The 20245-nt window shown below is 45.7% G+C and overlaps 2 protein-coding genes across 18 annotated transcripts in view; one reads left to right on the plus strand and one right to left on the minus strand.

Moving 5' to 3' along the window:
- Window positions 1-230: 230 nt before the first annotated feature.
- alpk2 (alpha-kinase 2) lies at window positions 231-10032 on the plus strand. 4 transcript variants are annotated; one of them, XM_078088080.1, is made up of 12 exons: window positions 231-342; window positions 1585-3414; window positions 3632-3754; window positions 4436-5921; window positions 6018-6165; window positions 6475-6602; window positions 6713-6757; window positions 6865-7163; window positions 7639-7727; window positions 7836-8053; window positions 8145-8193; window positions 8284-8924. In XM_078088080.1, exons 2-12 carry the CDS (start codon window positions 1681-1683, stop codon window positions 8489-8491), a joined length of 4527 nt encoding a protein of 1508 aa, XP_077944206.1. In that variant the 5' UTR covers window positions 231-342; window positions 1585-1680; the 3' UTR covers window positions 8492-8924. The 4 variants fall into 4 exon arrangements, with proteins under 4 accessions (XP_077944206.1, XP_077944207.1, XP_040054151.2 ...); XM_078088081.1 differs by having other exon boundaries at window positions 6868-7163; XM_040198217.2 differs by lacking the exon at window positions 3632-3754 and having other exon boundaries at window positions 8284-10032.
- A 2419-nt stretch (window positions 10033-12451) lies between these two features.
- Window positions 12452-20245, minus strand: part of nedd4l (NEDD4 like E3 ubiquitin protein ligase) — a 33823-nt gene continuing 26029 nt past the window's right edge. For all 14 annotated transcript variants that reach the window (XM_078088099.1, XM_078088098.1, XM_078088096.1 and 11 more), the window contains 14 exons: window positions 19718-19772; window positions 19255-19313; window positions 18916-18981; window positions 18438-18667; window positions 17237-17358; window positions 17005-17075; window positions 16573-16668; window positions 16387-16460; window positions 16224-16284; window positions 16055-16114; window positions 15819-15926; window positions 15237-15333; window positions 14776-14848; window positions 12452-14300 (listed from right to left, as the gene is read on the minus strand). In XM_078088099.1, the coding sequence (XP_077944225.1) occupies window positions 14198-14300; window positions 14776-14848; window positions 15237-15333; window positions 15819-15926; window positions 16055-16114; window positions 16224-16284; window positions 16387-16460; window positions 16573-16668; window positions 17005-17075; window positions 17237-17358; window positions 18438-18667; window positions 18916-18981; window positions 19255-19313; window positions 19718-19772 (1275 nt within the window). In that variant the 3' untranslated portion in view covers window positions 12452-14197. The remainder of the gene's footprint in view (window positions 14301-14775; window positions 14849-15236; window positions 15334-15818; window positions 15927-16054; window positions 16115-16223; window positions 16285-16386; window positions 16461-16572; window positions 16669-17004; window positions 17076-17236; window positions 17359-18437; window positions 18668-18915; window positions 18982-19254; window positions 19314-19717; window positions 19773-20245) is intronic.

The following is a 20245-nucleotide window of genomic DNA, read 5'->3' on the forward strand; positions in this document are numbered from 1 at the left end:
GCTGAACAGGCCTACAGGATGTCTACAGTAACATTATTACAGTATGAGCTTGCTTAGTTTGTTATTATTTATCTCACTCGCCCACTTAATTAAATGTCAAAAACACCCACAAGTTTTCTGTCTCTGAACAAAAAAACCCATTTAAACAGCTTGTAAATATAGATATTGAGGGTAAATGTCTAAGATTGGCTCACGTCTCCAATATCAGGTAACTGACTTTGTACTTGTGGGGGACTGCAGTTAAAAATAGACTCATACCCCGAGACCTCCGGCTCAAGCCCGAGCTCATACTCGAGTCCCGCATCACGCGTCCGCGTCCTCGACCACGGGGCTCTGACACGGGTACGTACCGCATGTGTGGCTCAACGAACCACCTCGCTTTTCCTCTGCGAGGTGACGACACGTTGGACATTATTTGGTGTTTTTCCTTTTTTGGCGAAGAGTGAATGTCAATGCCAACGACAGGTTGACGACCTCTGCTGTGCTGCATGACACACACACACACACACACACACACACACACACACGATCCACTGTCCAACAGCGGAATTAATCCCACGGAGGGATCACAAGGAGTATTTGTTCTGTTCTCCGCTCTCTTAAAGTCTGTGGTGTTTGGAGGCGGCACATGTTGTTATTATTTTCAGAACTGCGGTTTTAATTCACTCAACGCTCATGTCTGTGAAGCTTGAGATGCAGAATCTTTAAAGATGCAGCGGGCTCTTGGGGGGGTGTTGTGTGACCGGAGATACATCTATTTTGGCACCAGCAGTCGGGATGAAATCAAATTACACTTTCCTGCTCTCAGTCACGCGGGTGCTGACATATTTATTCATTTTTTCATGCCAAATTTGATCTAATCAACATTGATTTCTGATTCGAATAAGCTTCTAAAAGTGGGTCACAACTCAGATATTTGGAACATTTGATATGCATGTGTCCATAATTAAATCAAAATATGGAGTCAGCGTAGTAAATGTGGGTTTTTTTTGCAGCGATTGCAATCATTTAAGAACCTTACCAATTTTGTCACAGTTTGAATTTATATTCAAGGTTTTTGTAAATAAATTATAAAAGTTGGGGTAATTATAGAATAGTCAACGTCTCTGGCTTGAGTTCTGTCCTTCACTGCAGCAGGAATGTCACAAACGCAGGTCATGGGGGAAGATGTGCTGGTATTTTTCCAGAGTCGGTGCCACTCGTTTTCCTCCCGCAATCTTGTATATCAGGGAGCGTGTTTTGAAGATTCCCCCTTCAACACTTCATAGCAGGTCTCTGTGTCAGGCGGCCAGTAGGGGGCACCACAGGGAACGCAGTTTAAAGATTTTAAAGACCCTCTGTGTCTTTTACAATCAGTTATAAGTAGTATTTATAACAACTGCCAGGGGGTTTCCTGATGATAAGGTATGACAAGTGTCCTTTGAAGCTTCCTAAATAGATGCAGCACATCATGTAAAGTGGCATCTCCCTCGCAAGATAAACAAGGAGATAGTGGCCTCTGCTTCACATACTTCAGAACAGAGGGTTTCTTTTCACAATAGGCTGAGGAAAGAGATTATTTAACTCTCTAATTTCCCTTTGCAGGTAATGAATCTGAGGATCGAAGGATGTAGTTGCGCCAATGAGAGGATGTCAAACTGAGGATTCCGCCTCACGCTTTTAAACCGTCCCACAGGAAACATGCTGTCTGCGTCGGACACCGGAGCAGAATCAGAGCTCTCGGAGCCCAGAGACGAATCCACTGAGCCTTCATCAAACGTCTGCGAATGCCTCGCTCAGGAGAGAAGCACCGAATCGGACCGTTTGAAGCCTTCATCATCATCCAGCTGTTGGTCCTTGTGTTCCCAGCCTGCACCAAAGGACGATGATTTCAGGGTGTGCCGGTGTTTCGGCTCATCGGAACCTGCGTTCCCTCGTTTACCTCACTTCTCTCGTGACCTTATTTCAGCTGTATCTGAGTCTTTTTCCGAGTTACGCCATAATCGAAACACAGCGGCCTCCTCTTCTCTCACACAAGGAGGTGTTACACCTCAACCTTTTGGGGCCATGTCATCTGCTTCGCAGGGTTTGATGGAGCCATTTGTCACTGAGCCTCTTTCCAGCTCTGAACACAGTCCAGAACCGTATCTATTGAGTTCGTTTTCACCTCAGTCCGACAGCTTGGAGCGTCATTCAGCTACAGCGCCTCTTCCAGAACTTTACATCTCTGAAAGTGAGACGCAGGACTTCATCCTGAGCCCTCACCAAGATCCCCGGGAATTTCAATGGCCCGAATACCACCAGTGGGAAGCGGGGGGGCGAAACGCCGACTGCCATACACATCATTTCCCGATGCGCGATTCAGACAACGAGGTGACGCGATGTCGTCTCGGCTCCAGACGAGAGGAACGAGCCACGCTGGACTGTGAGTCAGACGCGAGAGCACCTGCTGCGGCAGCCTGTGCGGAAGCCTTGGTGCCGGTAAATGACGAGAGGCCAGGGAATGCACAGACCACTGACTTGACCCCCCAACCACAGCAAAGCCCCAGCCCCGTCGAGCTGTGGCTGGATGCATGCCAGTATCTGGCAGGTGAGGATACGGAGGACCTGAACGTTTTGGACAAGGCGAGGTATTCCGTGATCCAAGGAGGCCTCGCCAGGGACTCGTCTTTCCCCCCGGGGGACACAAAGGTGTCAGGTTACAACCTTGACGATAGCGAGGGGATTGGCTGGTCCAGCGATGACACCATATGTTGGGGGCCACCGGTTGAGAGGTGGTCATCCGTGGACAGCTGGGCCAGCGCACTCTCAGACTGGAGTGGGATTATCGCGGCTCCGCCGGAGGACTTCGCGGCTGCCTTCACAGAGATAGGGGCAGAGATAGATGCTCTGACACAGGCGCTAGCTGAGGTAAACACTCATTTAGAAACAGACCCCCCCAAAGAAGACAAGGGTCAAGGGCCAGCAGTCAGGGCGCAATCACAGCCACCCATGGGCCTCCAGGATCAGCATTTAGAGGCGCAAAACCCGACCGAGAGCTCCATCCTCTCTGGGCAGAGCTGTCGCTCCTCGTGCCCGGAGGCTGCAGGACCCGAGCTCGGAGACAGAGAGAGATGTCAGAGCGTCGAATCGTTGTGCGATTCGACAGCCGGCGCCCAGGACGAAAAGGAGGCGGAAGAAATCCAGAACATCCGGGTTGAGCGCTCGGCGCACCGGCACTCTTCCGCCGGGTCATCCTGGGAGACCGTGGCCGCTCCCGGAGGAGGCGGCGCAGAGGTGATCCCTGGATCCACTCCTTCCGCTGATCTGAACCCTCCTCGATTTGGCGAGCCAGACCGTTTCTTCAACAACAAAGTAGTTTCCATCCTACTGAATATAGTAGAAGATACCGATTTGGAGGGACGAGATACACCTGGAGATCTGATGATTGAGAAGGTAAAATCCCTTATAGGTCATCAGATCCATTGTAATCACCTATAAATAAATAACTTTATTTGATATGCATGAAATAAGCGTGCTTTGGGGTGGTACGTTCTGCGTGTCGGCTGAGAGACACACCACGTTCGCTGAGGTACGTGGGACACGGACAGTTTGAGCAGTGGAAAGATTCAGCTTTTATGTTAGAGAGAATAACGAGCAATCACCTTCACAGTTGCGCCGGCCAACGGATAAATCAGTCATGCGCTTTGGAAACATGTCCAGAACGTTAAGAGACATTCCCGCTCCTGCCCTTGTCGGTGTTGACATACCTACAGCATTGACTGACAGCGGGCAGGTACTTTGCGTGTGTGACTCGCGAGTGTTGTCGCCTTAATTTGGATCGGAGCCACTCAGTTTACACTTTCATCCAGTCTTGATTCCGTATTAGCGGATAAGTCCTTTGGCTCCCATCTCAAAGACCGACAGCTGTGTGTGCTGAAGGAAACGCGACGCATGAGACGAAAACTTTTCAGATGGCCAGAAAAGGCATCTAATAATAGCGGGCAGTTCAATAATAATAGCATGCATCCCTGGCGTGTCAGGGGGGAGAGGTGAGAGGAGAGCACAGCTGAGGAATGAAACATGACCCTCCCTTGCTTTTTCCTCTCTCTCTCTCTCTCTCTTAACACACCCATCCCCACCGCATCTCCTTTAAAAACCCCAGGACCAGGACGTCGACAGGTCTGCGGATCTCGGAGGCTGCGTTTGATTGGTTTAGTTGTGCAGGAGCTCCTGTCTATAACGGCAGCGGTGTAGGTTTCTCTTGCATGCTGGACATATGGACTGTGGGATAAATAGAAGCATGGTGTTTCATGAACGTCTGCTTTGGGCCTCCATAGAAAGGTACGTGTCCAGCCAATTTCCATGTTTGCAACGTACGTACGTGCAGGGTCTGCCTTTAAAATAATCACTCGTTTGAAGGTTATTGATTGAAAACTCACGTCTTTGTTGCCGTTTGTCCTTTTTCCCGATACAGCCCTTTGGAGATGAAGTGTGTGAAGTGACAGACAATCACAGTGTCTCCCGGCCGCGCTGGTCGACTGAGCGGGAAGTCGAAAGGAGCCGCGGGCCAGCTGAGGTTGATCGGGAAGGAACTCTTCGTTTTCACGCCACGCGCGCTTCGGCAAACTCACACGTGCCAGGTGAGCACGCGGGAGCTGGCTCGCGTACCAATGTTGGCACACGCGCGCCGCCTGACACTTTACCAGACCTTGACGAAGGGCGTCAGGTGGAGCCACGATGGGCAAGTCCTAAGTTCATAATGCCCTTAGCCCCGCTCGGTATCTCGGCCCTGGCACCCCACGTCTGTCGGACAAGCAGAAGTTTGGAAGGAGATCAAACTGGTGCAAAAAGGTCCCTCAATGACAACAGGGACCCCAGTTGTGACCGCACACAGGCCTGCGCTCACAGGCCGACCTCGGAGGGGATCGCTGATATAAAATCTTCGAATGGTGATGAGTTGAGTCATGAAAAGGGAACTAAAATAAAGTATACTGAGAAGTCTTCAAAAAAGGGACAAGTGGACTTGATCCCGAGAAGTAAAACAACAACTGAGGAGATCCACGAGCTCAGCGGAAGACTCTCAGACCTGGCTGATGCCCCAGCAGATCAGTTCTTTGTCTCACAGAAGAAGCGCGTTGCATTCATCACTTTAGATTTGAATGACCCATTTGTCTCCAGGGCTGCAAAACCCATCGCCAAAGGCACACAGTCCGACTTGAATCAGACGAAAGCTGAGAAGATGCCACGCAAAACACACAAAACTACCTCGGAGAGCAAAGCACGCTCTAAAAAGGACAAAACAGCTGGTCATTATCACGGAACACAAGCTTGCAAGAAACAGGAGGCTTTATCTCATCATGTTTCCGCCCAGCAGGTCTGTAAACAGCAAGAAACTCATCCTCTCACCGGGGAAAACCACACTGGCGAGAATAATCAAGTCGGGCTGCTGGATAAGGAGGCCAAATTGGTGATTGACGCTGGTGCGACAACTGAGAAGGCTCCGAGCAAACCACATGGCAAGAAGAAGAAGAAAAACACCGGGCTGAATGGTGTCGGGGAGCCACTGGTGGAGGTGGAGAACGGAGCGAAACCAAAGACAGCGAAAGGGAGGATTGAAATGTTTGAGGCCAAGCTGGGTGCGAAAGCTGTGAAAGCTCCAAAGGACGGCGATCACTCAGAGGAGAAAATGTCACAGCAACCAGAAGCCAAAGCTAGAGCTTCCCAGGGAGAAAAACCTCAACATCACGCAGATCACAAAGACCACCAGCCGAAGAAATTCACCAGTCCGCCGAACGACGATATTATCAAAAGACGACGGCTGTCAGAAGACAAGTTTGGGAAATTATCCAAGCCGGACGTTTCTACACAGACAAAGGGAGAGGAGCCCAAGGTGAACACAGGGGCAACTCGCAGGAAGGCGTTTGGTGACGTGGTCAAACCGAAAATCCCCCCAAAGGAAGGTAAGCGATACGCATACAAAAACTATTCAGCCATGACAGAATACAAACACACGCGCATGAAGGCCTCATAACCAAAACGAATGGCAATGTCGGCAGACCCCAAGGTGGTGCAGCCCATTCAGACGGCTCCGGTGAGCGGGGACCCCCGGAGCCTGTGCCTGTGGTGTCAGCTTACGGCCGCCTCCTACCAATGCACCGTCACCTGGAGCAGGGGGGGCGCTGTCCTGTCTGAGAGCAAGAGAAGGTATTGGGCTTCATTTTACAGGATGTTTCTTTACACTTACACTTTACCTTTATAATGAAGCTAGAACTCAACAGATGGAACAAATCAGCGTGTGGAGGACAAACACAGGACAAGTTCAACAAAACATGACACCTGTGAACAAGCAGGGAACCAGAAAAAAAGAGATAGATAAAGGCCACTGAAAGATACAACGGAGAGACACTGAGCGAGGATGATGCTAATGAGCCTTGATGTGTGTGATTAAATGTCCCAGGGAATCAAAATGTCCTTCTGAAAATGCATTTTGTGACACTGTTCCTCTCTCCGAAGTGCAGGGGATGACAGCAGAGTGTCGCTGACCATCTCCAATGCTTCTCACAAAGACTTGGGCAAGTACCAGTGTCAGCTCACCAGTTCACACGGATCGGTGACCCTGGACTACCTGCTCACATACGAAGGTTTGTAAATCGTGGTTTCACTTCAGTTTTAACTATTCATAGCATAAATGTGGTTTTTAAAAAAATGGCACACGTTTTAAAAGCATTGCTTGTTTTTGACTCTTTTACAGTTCTCTGTGAGATTGTTGTTCCTCCCTCTCCGAACACAATCGTATGTAAGTTTTTCTTTTATTAATCTAGTTTTGCGCAAAGCTATTAACGTTACGCTGCTGTGTTTTTTATGGATTTTGACTGATCATATTTCCCTTTTTTTTATCTCCAGCAGCCCCCGTAGAAGACGGGAGCGAAGAAGAAGACGTTCACTGTTCCAAGTTGATTTTTAGGGAGGATTTTCTATCCAACCAACACTTTGGCGAGAACCAACACGCCAGCATAATCACAGAGAAAGTCCATTTTGGGGAGGGAATGCACCGGCGGGCTTTCCGGACCAAGATGCAGTCAGGTCAGATACCGCTGTTCCTACCCGGACACCCCTGTGTGCTGAAGGTACACAATGCTATCAGCTACGGGACAAAGAACAACGATGAGCTCATTCAGAAGAACTTCAGCTTGGCCGTAGAGGTGAGAGCATCACAGCAGTCCTTCATAGTTACGTGTCCCTCTGCTAAACAGTGGAAATGAAATGAAACAACTCATAAGGATTTTAGAAAAAACAAAGGATTTTGGGACACATGTAATATACATATAATTGTTATAATGAGATACCTCATAAAATGCGTTTGTAACACTTTCTTTGTATTCCTTTCCAGAAATAATTGTATAAAAAAAAGAATTAAACAAGAATCAGACATTTTTTGTGTTGCTTGTTGCATGTTGTTGCAAATATTATTTGTAGGGTAGAATGCAAACCAAGAGCCATCTAAATACTGTATGTTCTTGTGAATTTGCACATAAAATATTAAATATTTGTAAATATAATAAATTTCCATTGGGATATTTGGGGCCTTTTATGAGAATGCCATTGAAATATTACAGCGTGCGTAAATCTTATAATATGGAAAAGTAAGTGTATTGTAATTTGTTTTTTGCTCCGCAGGAGTGTCACGTCCAGAACACAGCGAGAGAGTACATCAAGGGGTACACGACCGCGGCCCGGTCCGTTGAAGCCTTCGGAGAGGTCCCGGAGTAAGTTAAAGAAAAAACACACAATGAGCCTTCGTACAACTTCAGAATCACGTCAAACACTAAAAGCTCTCGGGCCTTTTTGTTTCGTGGCGTTTCTCGCTCCACCAGGATCATTCCCATTTACCTGGTCCACCGTCCTTCCAATGACATCCCGTATGCTACGCTGGAGGAGGAGCTGGTCGGAGACTTTGTCAAGTACTCGGTGAAGGACGGGAAAGAGGTCAACTTGAAGAGACGCGACTCGGAGGCGGGACAGAAATGTTGTGCTTTCCAGCACTGGGTGTATCACAAGACGGAGGGCAACCTGCTGGTTACTGACATGCAAGGTTTGGGAAAAAAATACATATTTAAAAAGATGGAAAAGAATGTTTTATCTTGAAATGATTGTGCTTTAAATAGCTGTTTTGTGGTTTTCAGGAGTGGGAATGAGGCTTACTGATGTGGGAATTGCCACCTGTAAGAAGGGGTGAGTTTGCATGTTAATCCGTCAGAAATGAGAGATGCAAATGTGTTGATACGTGCAAACTGATTGCATTTATCCCTTATTGCTTTGTAGATACAAGGGCTTCAAAGGAAACTGTGCCACCTCCTTCATTGACCAGTTCAAAGCGCTGCACCAGTGCAACGCGTTCTGTGAGCTCCTGGGCCTCAAATCCCTGCAGCCCAAACCCAAAAAGCCAGTTTCTGCTCCAAAACCCAAACCACAACCTTCTGCTGCGGCCAAGAAGAAAACATCTGGGCCATCGGTGAAGGGCAAGTCATGAGAGGACGATCCGGGATTACGGGCGTTTATTTTTTATTGAGGGTCTTCTGTGATTTTCTTTCCTCTCGTTGAACCTCGTCGCGCAGAGTTTGGTAACTGCAGAAGGACGGACGAGGACGAGGACAAATGTATTTGACCTCCAGGAAACGCGATGGTTGACTCACTGTCGCTTCGTAGGAGGATTATTTTTCATTTCATGTTTGACATTTGAGAGATTTATTTTATTTCACTGAGATATTCGAGAGGATACTTTATTTTAATAGTTTTTGGCAAACTGTGACACAATTAAGAAACACTTGAAAGTGATGATGTTGATGCCGAGTTGGAGGAGTTTGATGTCTTAGCGATTGCATTATTGATGAGGCGGAAGATTTTTTTTTCTACTTTGGTGATGTTTTCAAACAATTAGTTCATTAAATTAATGAACTTGTTAACTAATTGATTAGCGTAAATGTCTGTGATAAAATAACCACAGTAGAATGTGCTGTATTGGATTCGGGGTGAGCAGGTCACTCTTGTGTTTGACCTCTGAGGCGATGAAGGTTATTTATTTATTGTTCCACTATTATGACCTTTGTTCATTTAGTAAATGCTACCGATTCAGAACAAGCTCATATTTATATTCTGTAGACAACACAAAGACATTTTGTTCACGTAAAAACTTGTGCAAAGTATGAAACTGAATGTATTCACTAAAAGATGTGAGATTTATTGATTTATCATCATGTTGTCTGGTGCAATACCGCCTGTAAATATTTATTTCAAAGATCCATACTGTCCTGGTTCAGCTCGAGCTAAGAGAGAGACATGCAAGACTAGAGACAAACCTGACACGTTAAATCCACACATGATCCCAGAAACATACCAGCAATACATCTTTACGTAATAAGCATCTCTGTGTGTCTTTGCTTTTTAAATTCCTGACCCAAAGTGCTGTCAATGCTCCCAGGTTCTAGCGTGTAAGCGGAACATAGTAGATCTTTGTTATTAAAGAGATATTGGTTATAAATGTGGTCTGATTTATTTCTAATGAAGTTCAATCGACTTACAATTCCTGTACAAGGCCTCTTATCTGCAGGATTGAGAGACGTGTCGACGAGAATATGTAAACATCTCCCTGACTTTGTGTATTCGGTGTGAAGCTGCTCAAACATCCCGTATTATTAAATTCCTCAATTTCCCTCTATTACAACCGGAGAAAACAAAAAGAAAGAAGATTAACTGTTGGAAAGAAGAACAAGGAATGTCGGCAGCGTTGAAAACAAACGGGTCGTCTATTTTTATTCGTGTCGCCGGTCGAAGGTCTCCGGCAGCAAATTAACGCCTCAAACACGAAAGCAAGCGGGTCACCCTCAGAGGCCCGAGAACACGTGCTCCGGATCCGCACACGTCTGTTTCCTATTCCTGCCCGTCCTGCCTGCTTTAGTGTGTCCCCGTCGCGTAATCCTAAACACATCGAAAAGAAAATGAGAGATAATGCAGAAGCCACTGAGCAAACAGAAGAAGACCAGGAACACACGGAGGCCCATTTCACACCGTAGCTATTTAGTGTGATAATGGCGTTTGATACACAGGACACAAACACCATTGTCACACTCCAAAGCTCCGCAGGACAACGTTTGACGGTGGACGCCGCCGACCGGGGAGACGAACCCGCGGAGGGGAGGCGGGCAGCGACCTGGCGAAGGAACGGAGGAGAAAATGAGTCGACGAAAGTGAGCAAAGACAATGTTGAGGTGCACGCGAGGTCGTCGTTCCCCACGACGAGCTGCGCTTTGATATGATCTGTCAAATCTGAATGGGAAATAAGGCTGAGCGAGCAGGCGAGGCCTGACGAAGGTGCCACAAGCACGTGTTTCTAACCCGCCGTGTGGGATGCTGTGCAGCTGTTTGCGTGTGAGCGAGTAAAGACGCACACACCTGTGTGATTCAAATTGGTCGGGTTGTATTGGAACAACTGCTACACACAAAACCTCCCGGGACATGAAATGTCCAAGTTGAAAATGACATAAACCGTTGAACTCGTCGTGGTTCAAATAAAGCAGTGAGATAAAAACATTTAAAACACACAAACTATTGTTAACAATTCAGAACCTCACCTGGATTCTCTAGATTCCCCTTGCTTCACTCATCTCCTGCTCCGGACCCTCACGCCGTCACTTTTGCTCTTTTCCAAGCGGTTAAAAGTCCAGTCGTGCGCACGGAGAGCAGCAGGCCCGCCGGGCGACGCGGGCGGCGTTTCGGGTTTGACGCTGCTCCCCCGTTCCCGAAGTCTTTATGTAGACAGAGCAGAGTTTGGACAAACAGCCGGTTCCACATTAGTGATAAGCTACGGGGGAAGTATCGATCGACCCTGACCAGAGGCAGAGGGGGGGTGAGAGGTGGAGGAAGGGGGAGACCAACAAACAAAAAAAGGAAAAACTGCTGCAGTGAGGCAACGGGGGCCTCGATGCCCAGTGACTAAGTCAAATGTATTTCCGTGTGGCTTTTCACAGACAAAAGTCACAAAGAGGGCCGACGCACAGTCGCTATTCAACGGACCCTCATTTACAAGAACGGCTGGTAACATATGAATAGGATATTTAAGGAAAGTCCAGAGGTTTTTTTCTTTTTGGATGGACAGGAAGGGGAGCGAGTTTGACCTCAGAGCGGAGCGGTTTCACCGTGAGTCCAAACGTGCTGAGCGTGATGGTTCCTGACGGGAGAACCGACTGGAACGTCTGTGAAATAAGAGATGTGGTTTGGCGTCCGTGATTAGACGCTCGTAAAGTAAAAGCAGGTCTGCGAGTCGAGTCAACAAGCTTCCTGTCCACAAGTTGAGACCCGACTGTGTCCAATTAAAACCTCTCAAATAGTGAACGTCCACATGAATAGATCCCCTATTAGTAGTGATGAGTGTTAGAATAAAACCTGAAGCAGACGGAAATAGGAAATAGCTTCTCTTCAACTGGAAACTATTGCAATGAGAAACACATCTGCTCTTTCTGAAGATGTTGATGTTTGAAGTGAAATAAGTTAGAATGTCTTATGGCACCTTTAATTATATTATTTATGCTGTACAACTGTGGACAGATCTTACGGTAAACTTTACCACACTAGTTACTATTTCTGTTCACTTTAATTCTATTCCCACTATTAAAATCCCCTGTGGTGTTAATCATCTAGAATCCAGACGGCTGTGACATGTCATGACGTAATATTTAACATCCAGCAGGTTTGCCCAGGAGACTTTTTTCACCTTTCAAGCAGCTCTTTATTTCTTTGTGTTAATGCCTTAACTTACTATCTGATCTACTCATTCTTATTAGTCCAGCAAAAGCTTCGTCTAGATTCACTCTAAAGTCCACATGGTTTTGGAGAAGCAGTAGTGCTTTAAAGGGGGATCTGAAGAGGAGTCGGCTCCGGGTTTGTTTGTGAGCAGGTCGCAGTTGGCAGAGCTCGATAAAATGTCCCCGGACAGGCAGGGCGGCTTTTATTTGCTCGGCCTTGGAGCCGATAACTCCTAGATTGCCTGTGTGAATGAACTGAGGTCCCTTCACCACACACTCTGAACACACACACACACACACACACGATAAAGGATCGAGAGAGTTTAAGTGTCATTCATTTATCTTATTGTATAACTCTGAGCAGCAGCACCGGTCTACGAATGAGTACAACTTATTCCACGACTTGACTTTGTCAAGATGTTTGTGTTTAATATTACATTTTAACTTTTGAGTCACCAATAACTTTTTTTTTTTTAAAGTAGAAGTTTTTCCTCTGAAATGTTTCAGTATAAAGCGATTTAGTGAAGTATAATACCTAAAAACAAAACTTGAGTAAGTGATACACATTATACTGTGGAATAAGTTTTTATACTTACTAACAACCAAAATAAAAGTATTTGTACAAACGGACCCTACGGACTCGTCGGGTCCGTTTGTTTGAATGTCCAGTCACACAAACACAAACGACACTCTGAGAAGTTTCATTTTTATTTGACGGAAGTTAAAAGGAACCACAAAGACTTGCGTGGTGGTGGAATCTTTAACAAAAGTGATATTTCCTGTCATTCGTTTAAAAAAAAGACAACATTTACAGAGTGAGTTTGTTGGATCACAGCAGGGAGGAAACACAAGGGAGAGAAAACGTAGGCGAAAAAGGGAGTGAAGTCTCTGCTTCACTTCAGTCAACTTGATCTACCTTAGCAGCAGCGGCAGCCCAGATTTACAGACTATTCATATTTATATTGCACCAGGAAAGTGCTCTGAATGAAAAAGAAAAAAAAAAGAATCACATTCAAGTTAATGACGCGAGACGTAGAATAGGCGACATGACCTCAGAGTGATCTGTAAAGTGCCCTTTAGGTTCAATGGTGTTAGAAAAAGGAGTGAAACAAAAACATAGAAAAAGAAGAAACATTTTTGTAAGAAACGTGCTGCTTTATATTCAGTGGCAATCACAGCTTTTTCTCTCAAACACCCGCGCGCTCACACACACAGCTTCATTTTAGTGCCGTTGATCAGTAATACTTCTGTTAAATTCATACGTATATTTATATATAAATGAAAGAACTTAAAATGCGTTCCCCACGCCCCAAAAGCCCAGAACAATTTACAGCATTATAAACAGCAACAGGCATGAGAATATTAAGATAATCGTGGCGCAAACGTCTCAGGGAAATTACCCTGTTGTTCGTCCTTCTCGACCCAGAGACCCATTATACGTATAAAGCAAACACAAGATACGTTTTCATGCTGCTTTCATAGTACTACAATATAAAACATGTGTTTCAACACATTTGCTATCACTGTAATCAATGAAAGGGATTAATTCATTCCCGGACTAGTTACACGTCACACACCATGTCATGTAGCGCATCGTCAGAATAGTAAACATTGTTTATCAGTACAAATACGTTGAGAGTATTTTCCTGCAAGAATTAGAACAATGATTTTTTTTTTTAAAAAGCAAAACTCTTTTATGACAAAAAACATTTAAAAAAAATAAATCAAAATCCTCGGGGATCGTTTCATCCCACGTTAATGAATTCCTACCAGTAGCTAACGATCAGAAACCATTATTCTACAAAAAGGCTGCAGCGGCAATTTCTGATCAAACGACATACAGACAAGGCTCTACGGAGGGGTGTGGCCGATTTCCTCTAATGCGATTGGCTAGCGTTCCTAAGGTAATCTGGTGTCTAAGGATTTGAGAGAGTGTTGTGATCGCAGTGTCTTTGAGAAATAAATGCATGACGAAGCCAGACTACGGCCATGCTAAGTCCCCTCCACTGGCGGGCGCTCAAATACTGTGTTAACGTGAACATAACAGAGCTGTTGAAATGCATTAGTGTTTTCCAGCACTGTAGATTTTCACAGGACGAGGATAGAGGGGAAAGAGACGGCAGATCCGGGGCCAGCTCATTCATCGCTCACGCCTGTGGAGCGTCTCTCCCGTCTTCTTTCCCCAGCACCTTTGAGGGGCCGCCCGCCCGCCCGCCCTCGGGGGAGATTTAAAGGCGCGTCGGCTCGTCAAATCGCCGTTCAGTCTCAAGCCACCGGGTGCTGCGGAAGGGGCTCACAGGTCACAGGCATTACAGTACGACATGCTTGCACAGAACGGCCACAGCAGCCGGTTTTGAGATCCCCGTGGCTTTTTCTTTTCTTTTGTTTGTATTGTTGTTTGGTTGTGGGGGGGTTGGATGCGGTCAGACGCCGCTGCCTTAGTCGACCCCCTCGAAGCCCTGCGCGTTCTCCACCGCCATGAGGAGCTTCTCTCTCAGGTCCTCAAATGAGTCATAAGTGGGCAGATCCAAACGGTTGAAACTGGGGAGAAAGTCATTTGACAAGTTACATAAAAAAATAAGGTTCACTTTACTGGCTGCTGACATGCAAGCTGTGTAGCTGTTATGCACAGCAACTGGCCAACCATAAAAGATCTAAACCGTCATGTAATTTATTGGCACAATATTTAGTCAAAGGAATTTGGGTTCTTAGTGACGGACTTGATCCTCTGACTCTTCTTAGAACGTTTCCAATACTTTGCACATGACCACACTGCATTTGGCCAAAGGCATTTTAGCAACTGGTAGCATGCAAACATTCTAAACTGTGATGGTGAACAAGTTCAACTTTACTCCCAGCATCAGCATGGGAGCATGTTAGCTTGCTGACGTTAGCATTAAGATCAACGAGCTGCTCTGCCCAACTTTAACCTAAAAGCCGCCAGCGCGCACATGCACGTTTTTTCCTGCACGCGCGCGCGAGTGTGTGCACGCGTACACACAAAGTAGTAACATACCACGTGTGAGCTCTTGGCAACTTCTCTGGCGTTCCCCACTGCTCTATTGTGAACAGCTGGGGTCCATTAGAACCTGAACAAAACAAAACAAAGACGGTTATGGACACACCGGTTGAGATACAGTATAGATGAGATTTTATTAACTTAAGCTTAAGGTGAATTCCATAGATTCAATGATCGGTACTACAATCATTTTGTGCACAGTTCTGTGGTCTATAAAATGGAATCAATGTACGGAACATTCAAAAGGTATCTTGGCCATTCATCATTTGTTATGTGCACATCTGTATGTGTAAATAGTAGGATGATAGTAAGTCAATTCCTGGAACTCTTCACTTGTGTCACACAAACATCAAATTTAGGCCCTGCTGTTTCAACAGATATTTGAGATCAAAGAGCCATTAGTGCTTTACAAGCTAGAAATAAAAGGAAAGCTGAGGTTATCTGGCGAGGTAACGTACCATAGAGCTCGGCAAAGCCGTTCATGGGCACTCGGGACGTTCCCGTAACAAACTGGAGGAGTCGGATCCTCTTTTCAGCATCCATCAACAGGACGACCTGATGACAAATAAACAGTTCATTCATTGATTCATTTATCAAACACCAGTGACTTCATTTCAACACAGAAAGATATGATGAAATCCTTCAAAGCCGCAAAGCATTTGGTGACATTTGTTGCACCGGGTGTGTAAGAAGTTTGATCGAGTTCACTTAAATGACATGACATTGTTGTCTGTGTGCACAAGCATGCACACAGACAACGGTGGCACGTGTGTGCACGTGTTTAAGCTCAAGTCAAGACAGACGATAACCAGCGACCACTTCAGTCCCTTTCATCAGTGCAAACAAGTCCGTTCTTCCAAACGGACTTTGATCTACAAAAACGAGGCCAGCAAACCTGCCACGCGGGCTGCAGGGCTGCGGGGAAAGAGGACTGGACCCAACTTTTATGGTGAAATATCCCGTTTCCATGACTACCACTGGGTAAAATGTAGCTGGTGGTCGACACAACAGGTGGGCGTGCGGGAGCATCGCAGGCGTACCTTCCAGAACCACTGTATGACAGGGTGGTTGGGACAGTAGCCGTTCTTGTAAACCGTGTGTTGCCGCCAGTCGTTGACGTCGACGTCGCCGAGGCCGCACATGAGCAGCTGCACGGAGACAGAGGGCAAAGAAAGCGTTAACAACCAGTTGCCACCTTCAGTTGAGTGAAAAGGTATCCGCACGGGCACAGATGGTCGGGGGAGAAAAAAGACTAAATAATAACTTCATATTTTACCTCAAGCTCGTTTTCGTCAAAGATCTTGATCAGATCAATGAGAATGAGCTCAGTGAAGCCCTGCAAACGAAAGAGACAAATAGTCAAGGAAGCGGTTTAGATACGGAGCGCTGAGATGTCTGCGGTCACGCTGCCCCCGTGTGGTGACTTTGTTATTGCACATAAATACCTCCAGGAAGGCGTTCATCTGCTTCTGGACTCGATTGACAAACCTCCATTGGATGACCAGGCTGTGAGAGGGAAAACCGTTAACATTAACGTTATGTTACTGTATTGCGTAATCATACGCAAAAAAATCCTTTACGCGAGAAGAAAATGACTTGTGTCCTCACTCAATGTATTCCTTTTTGTTCTCGTTGGTGACCACCATGTCTGAGCCGCTGGGCTTCAGGTCGACCTGGTACGTCTGAGAAACATGAAACAACGGGAGCAGATGAGGCTGGGACACCAAACTAGATTACTCCACTGCAATTAAAATGTGTTTTTACAGAAGATGCAAAGTCACTGATTTTGGGCACCTGTCCAAAGTTGTCCTCGTCGATACAGAACCTGAGGTCCAGCTCAGTGGGATCATTCTCCAGGATCCACTTCAGAGAGTTGTAGTATTCACTGTCCTGCAGGGATGCGACGGGCAGCAGATACAAATTACACACAAAGAATTAAGAAGAATTAAGAGGCATTCATTTGGATTTTATTTGTGAGAAAGCATTATTAGCTCTGCAATGGAGAGCTCTTGGTAATCAATAATGAGATCAATCTTTTTAATGGCTCAATTGTTTTACAAGACATTGCTGAGTGCCAATATAAGAAAATGTATTTTGCAAATTAAAAGAACATTCCTTAAATATATATTTCAAAGACAAATGTGGCTCAGGGTTAGGGTTGGGGGTTAGTGGCTTAGAATGGCAGCTTTCTCAAAGGAATCAGTTAATCGGATTATCTGATCTTACCACAGACTCCATGTCTTTAAGGGAGATCTGTTTTCCCAGCATCATCTTGTAGAACGGTCGGATGAAGAAACCTACAATGGGAAAAAAAAAAATGAAAACAACGCTTTGCTTTAACTTGATGTGTGTAAAAAAGAAAAAAAAATCTGAAGCTCAAAAAACGTTGCAGAAATGACGAGATCTATTCAAAACGTAACTTATTGTCAAAGAAGGGCTGAAACGTCAAACAGCTTACCATCCAGGAGTTTCCCATGAAACACGGCCATCCCCGCCACGCGCCCGATGAACTTGAAGTAGGAGAGGTGGTCCTCGTTGCACAGGCCGGAGTTGGGGTTGATTTGGAGGGTGTAGTTGTCCCTGCACAGAAGAACAGAACAGTCCCGGTTTAAAGGATTACTCTTTCTTTGGGAGGTCTAGTTAGTGAAGCTCAGAGCAGTCGGTTTCATTTGTGTGTGCAAATTCATGGCCTTAAAACAAACATATGGGATGAATTTGATAACAGTCCAGGAAGACGGTCAAAACACCACTCAGCCTCGCCTGCGTATGGATGTGATTATTTCACCGCCATTTAAAAAAAAAAGTGTTCTATTAATGTGTGCCGAGTGACAGGACACTCAAAATGATATGAGCTCTGCAAATGATGTTGTATTATTTTGTTGATCCATTGCTGTTTGCAGCTAAGGTAAGTAACATTTTTTTGGGGGGGGGTTGCAGATTATGTAAAACATGCTGTATTTTTCGCTCCTCTCCATGGCAACAGAACCCTGCATGATTCACACGGATGCTGCATTTGGAGCATCGTAAATCTCATCTTGAAAAACGGAATTCAAATATTGTATTGTTTTACCAGAACACTGGTTCAAGAATGCATTTTGTTTATGCACGCAGGAGGAAACACTAAAGGGAGACAAAAATACATTCAAGGTGGTTGCTAAGCAGCCACTTTTCAGTTCATCTGTGCTACGAGGTTGAACCCAAACATTGAAAAAGCACATTATGATTCAATTTCAACAGTTTGAAGTTGTAATAATAATAACCCATTGTTTAACTGAATACTGTTGATCAAAGCAAGGCTTTGTTTTTGAGTGTCGCTTCATTTTCAACAGCTTGGTTATTATTTACCTTCAGCTACCTTTGCCCTATGTTTGAAAACTCAGAGCGAATCATCTGCTGATGATGGCGCCAAGAAATGGAACAATGCGTACCTCACTTTTATTAGCTTAGTACTCGCTGGATGTGGGAAACATTTGTTCCAGGATGGCTTTTTAAATGAGAGGAAAAGTTCATCAGAGTTACGGGAAATCTTTAACAAGTCTCACAGGGATACAACAAGGAAGCTCCGACTCCTTTCTGCATGTTGTGGGATTTTTCCCAAGGCTGCAAGCATTACAGCGCCGTGTCCTGCGTCATATCCTGTCTAAACGTCGGAGACTCACGTGGCCGAGTATTCGAACAGGCCGTAGTACGGGTTGAACATCTCCTTCGAAAGGAGGAAGAACCACTCCCTGGCCACGCCGCCGTAGTCCAGCCCCTTCTCCGACTCAAACTCGATCCACAGTCGTGCCTTCAGCACATCGGGCCTCTTCAGGGACATGATCCGACGGTACGACTCCTCGAAGATGTTGTTCCTGTGTAACTTCATCTCAAACCGGTTGGGGATGTCGGCCTGGAACAGTTTACAAAAAACTCTTTGACTGTAATGCGAATAAAAAAATATATATTGTTGTAAAATAAGGAGAGGCGGGACGCTTATTGAACACACTCAGCATTACAAGGAATATTGAGGTGTGTAATCAAGCTGAATCAAAATAGAAGCTGGGAGGTTTGAACCAGATTCATCTTTGTAAACAGAAAGTGTCCCCACACACACAAACCCAGAAAGGGGTAAATGTATTTTGAAAAGTCGCTTCTTACCGGTTTCTTCAACTTCTTCCTGAAGTAGTCGTACTTCTGCTTGAACTCCCTTGAGTAGGGAACCGCCTGCACAGGCGAAAGAAGCAACACACCTCATCAATGCCCTAATAAACATTTTGCTTGAGATGTAAGGGTTTGAAAAGAGGCTTCTATGGAGTGTGACTTGTGGAAGGGAGACACGAAGAAAAACGATATCTAAAAAGGCGACGCTGAGGCGTGTTAAGTGACAACTGCAGCGACAGAGTGATTTATCTCTGCTTAACAGTCACCGAGGCTGATGATAGAGACGGATAAAGATAGAACCGCAGTGTTAAAGAGATTCTCTGAGGAAACACTCACGGGTCCTGTGATGGCCGGACTCTGCAGGCGAGGATCCTCCCACTGCGTGTTCTTCGTATCTGGATGGAACGAACACAAATATGAAATGTGGTGCAGAAATCTCCTCAATTTATCATCTGCAGTCTTTTGCCGGAAAAGAAAAATCTAAAAAATATTAGAATCATAAATGTATTCATTACACAAAAACCTGAAAGGTTTAAATGAGAATGTTTGCCGTTTTATATCATGTCACTTTAATAACAAGATATTTGCTATTTAATATCAGACTTAAAACAAGGTATTCAAGCAGTAAGGAAACAGACCACCAAACATCGTAGTAAAAAGACACTGTTGCTCTTCATAAAGCCATCATCACACATCTTAAACATGACCACAGAGTTTATGCTCTAATTGAGGAGATCCTTTAAAGTCCGTCAAAATTTGCTTCTGCGGGACAGAACGTGGTCAGATGGAGTCGTCTTACTGTGGTCAATGTAGAAGGTGCGTCCGTCCGAGTGAATTCTTTCTTCCCATCCAGGCTGAAAAGGAAGGAAGGAAGAGGACGAGTGAGAACAAGCACACAGCCCCCATCAGACGGCACCATCAAAACAGGCCATGCTCAAATAGTCATTTAAATCCATCAACTGCGGCTGTCCTTTATTCTTTTATTTCATGTTTGATTGAACTTGACCGACCTTCAAAACGGTTCAAACCCCGACTGCAAGTTCAATCACACACACCACAAAGGAACTGCACGGATTCGAGTCAAGGCCCGAGACGTCAGCGGGGAGGGGGTGTACCACCACGACGTTAAAGGGTAACCACCATCACCCACTCGAACCGGGACACCACCACTGACGCAGTGACACACACACACACACACACACAATACGTGCGCGCTTTTCGGCAACAGCAGTCAGGCGATTAAAACAGTAGATTGAGAGTAGAGGGGGTGGGGAGGGGGGGGTGGGCGAGTCCGACAACAAGTCTGACCTACTGTGTGCTAGTGGAG

Source organism: Gasterosteus aculeatus, chromosome 14, assembly GCF_964276395.1.
Source record: "Gasterosteus aculeatus chromosome 14, fGasAcu3.hap1.1, whole genome shotgun sequence".
NCBI lineage: Eukaryota > Metazoa > Chordata > Actinopteri > Perciformes > Gasterosteidae > Gasterosteus > Gasterosteus aculeatus.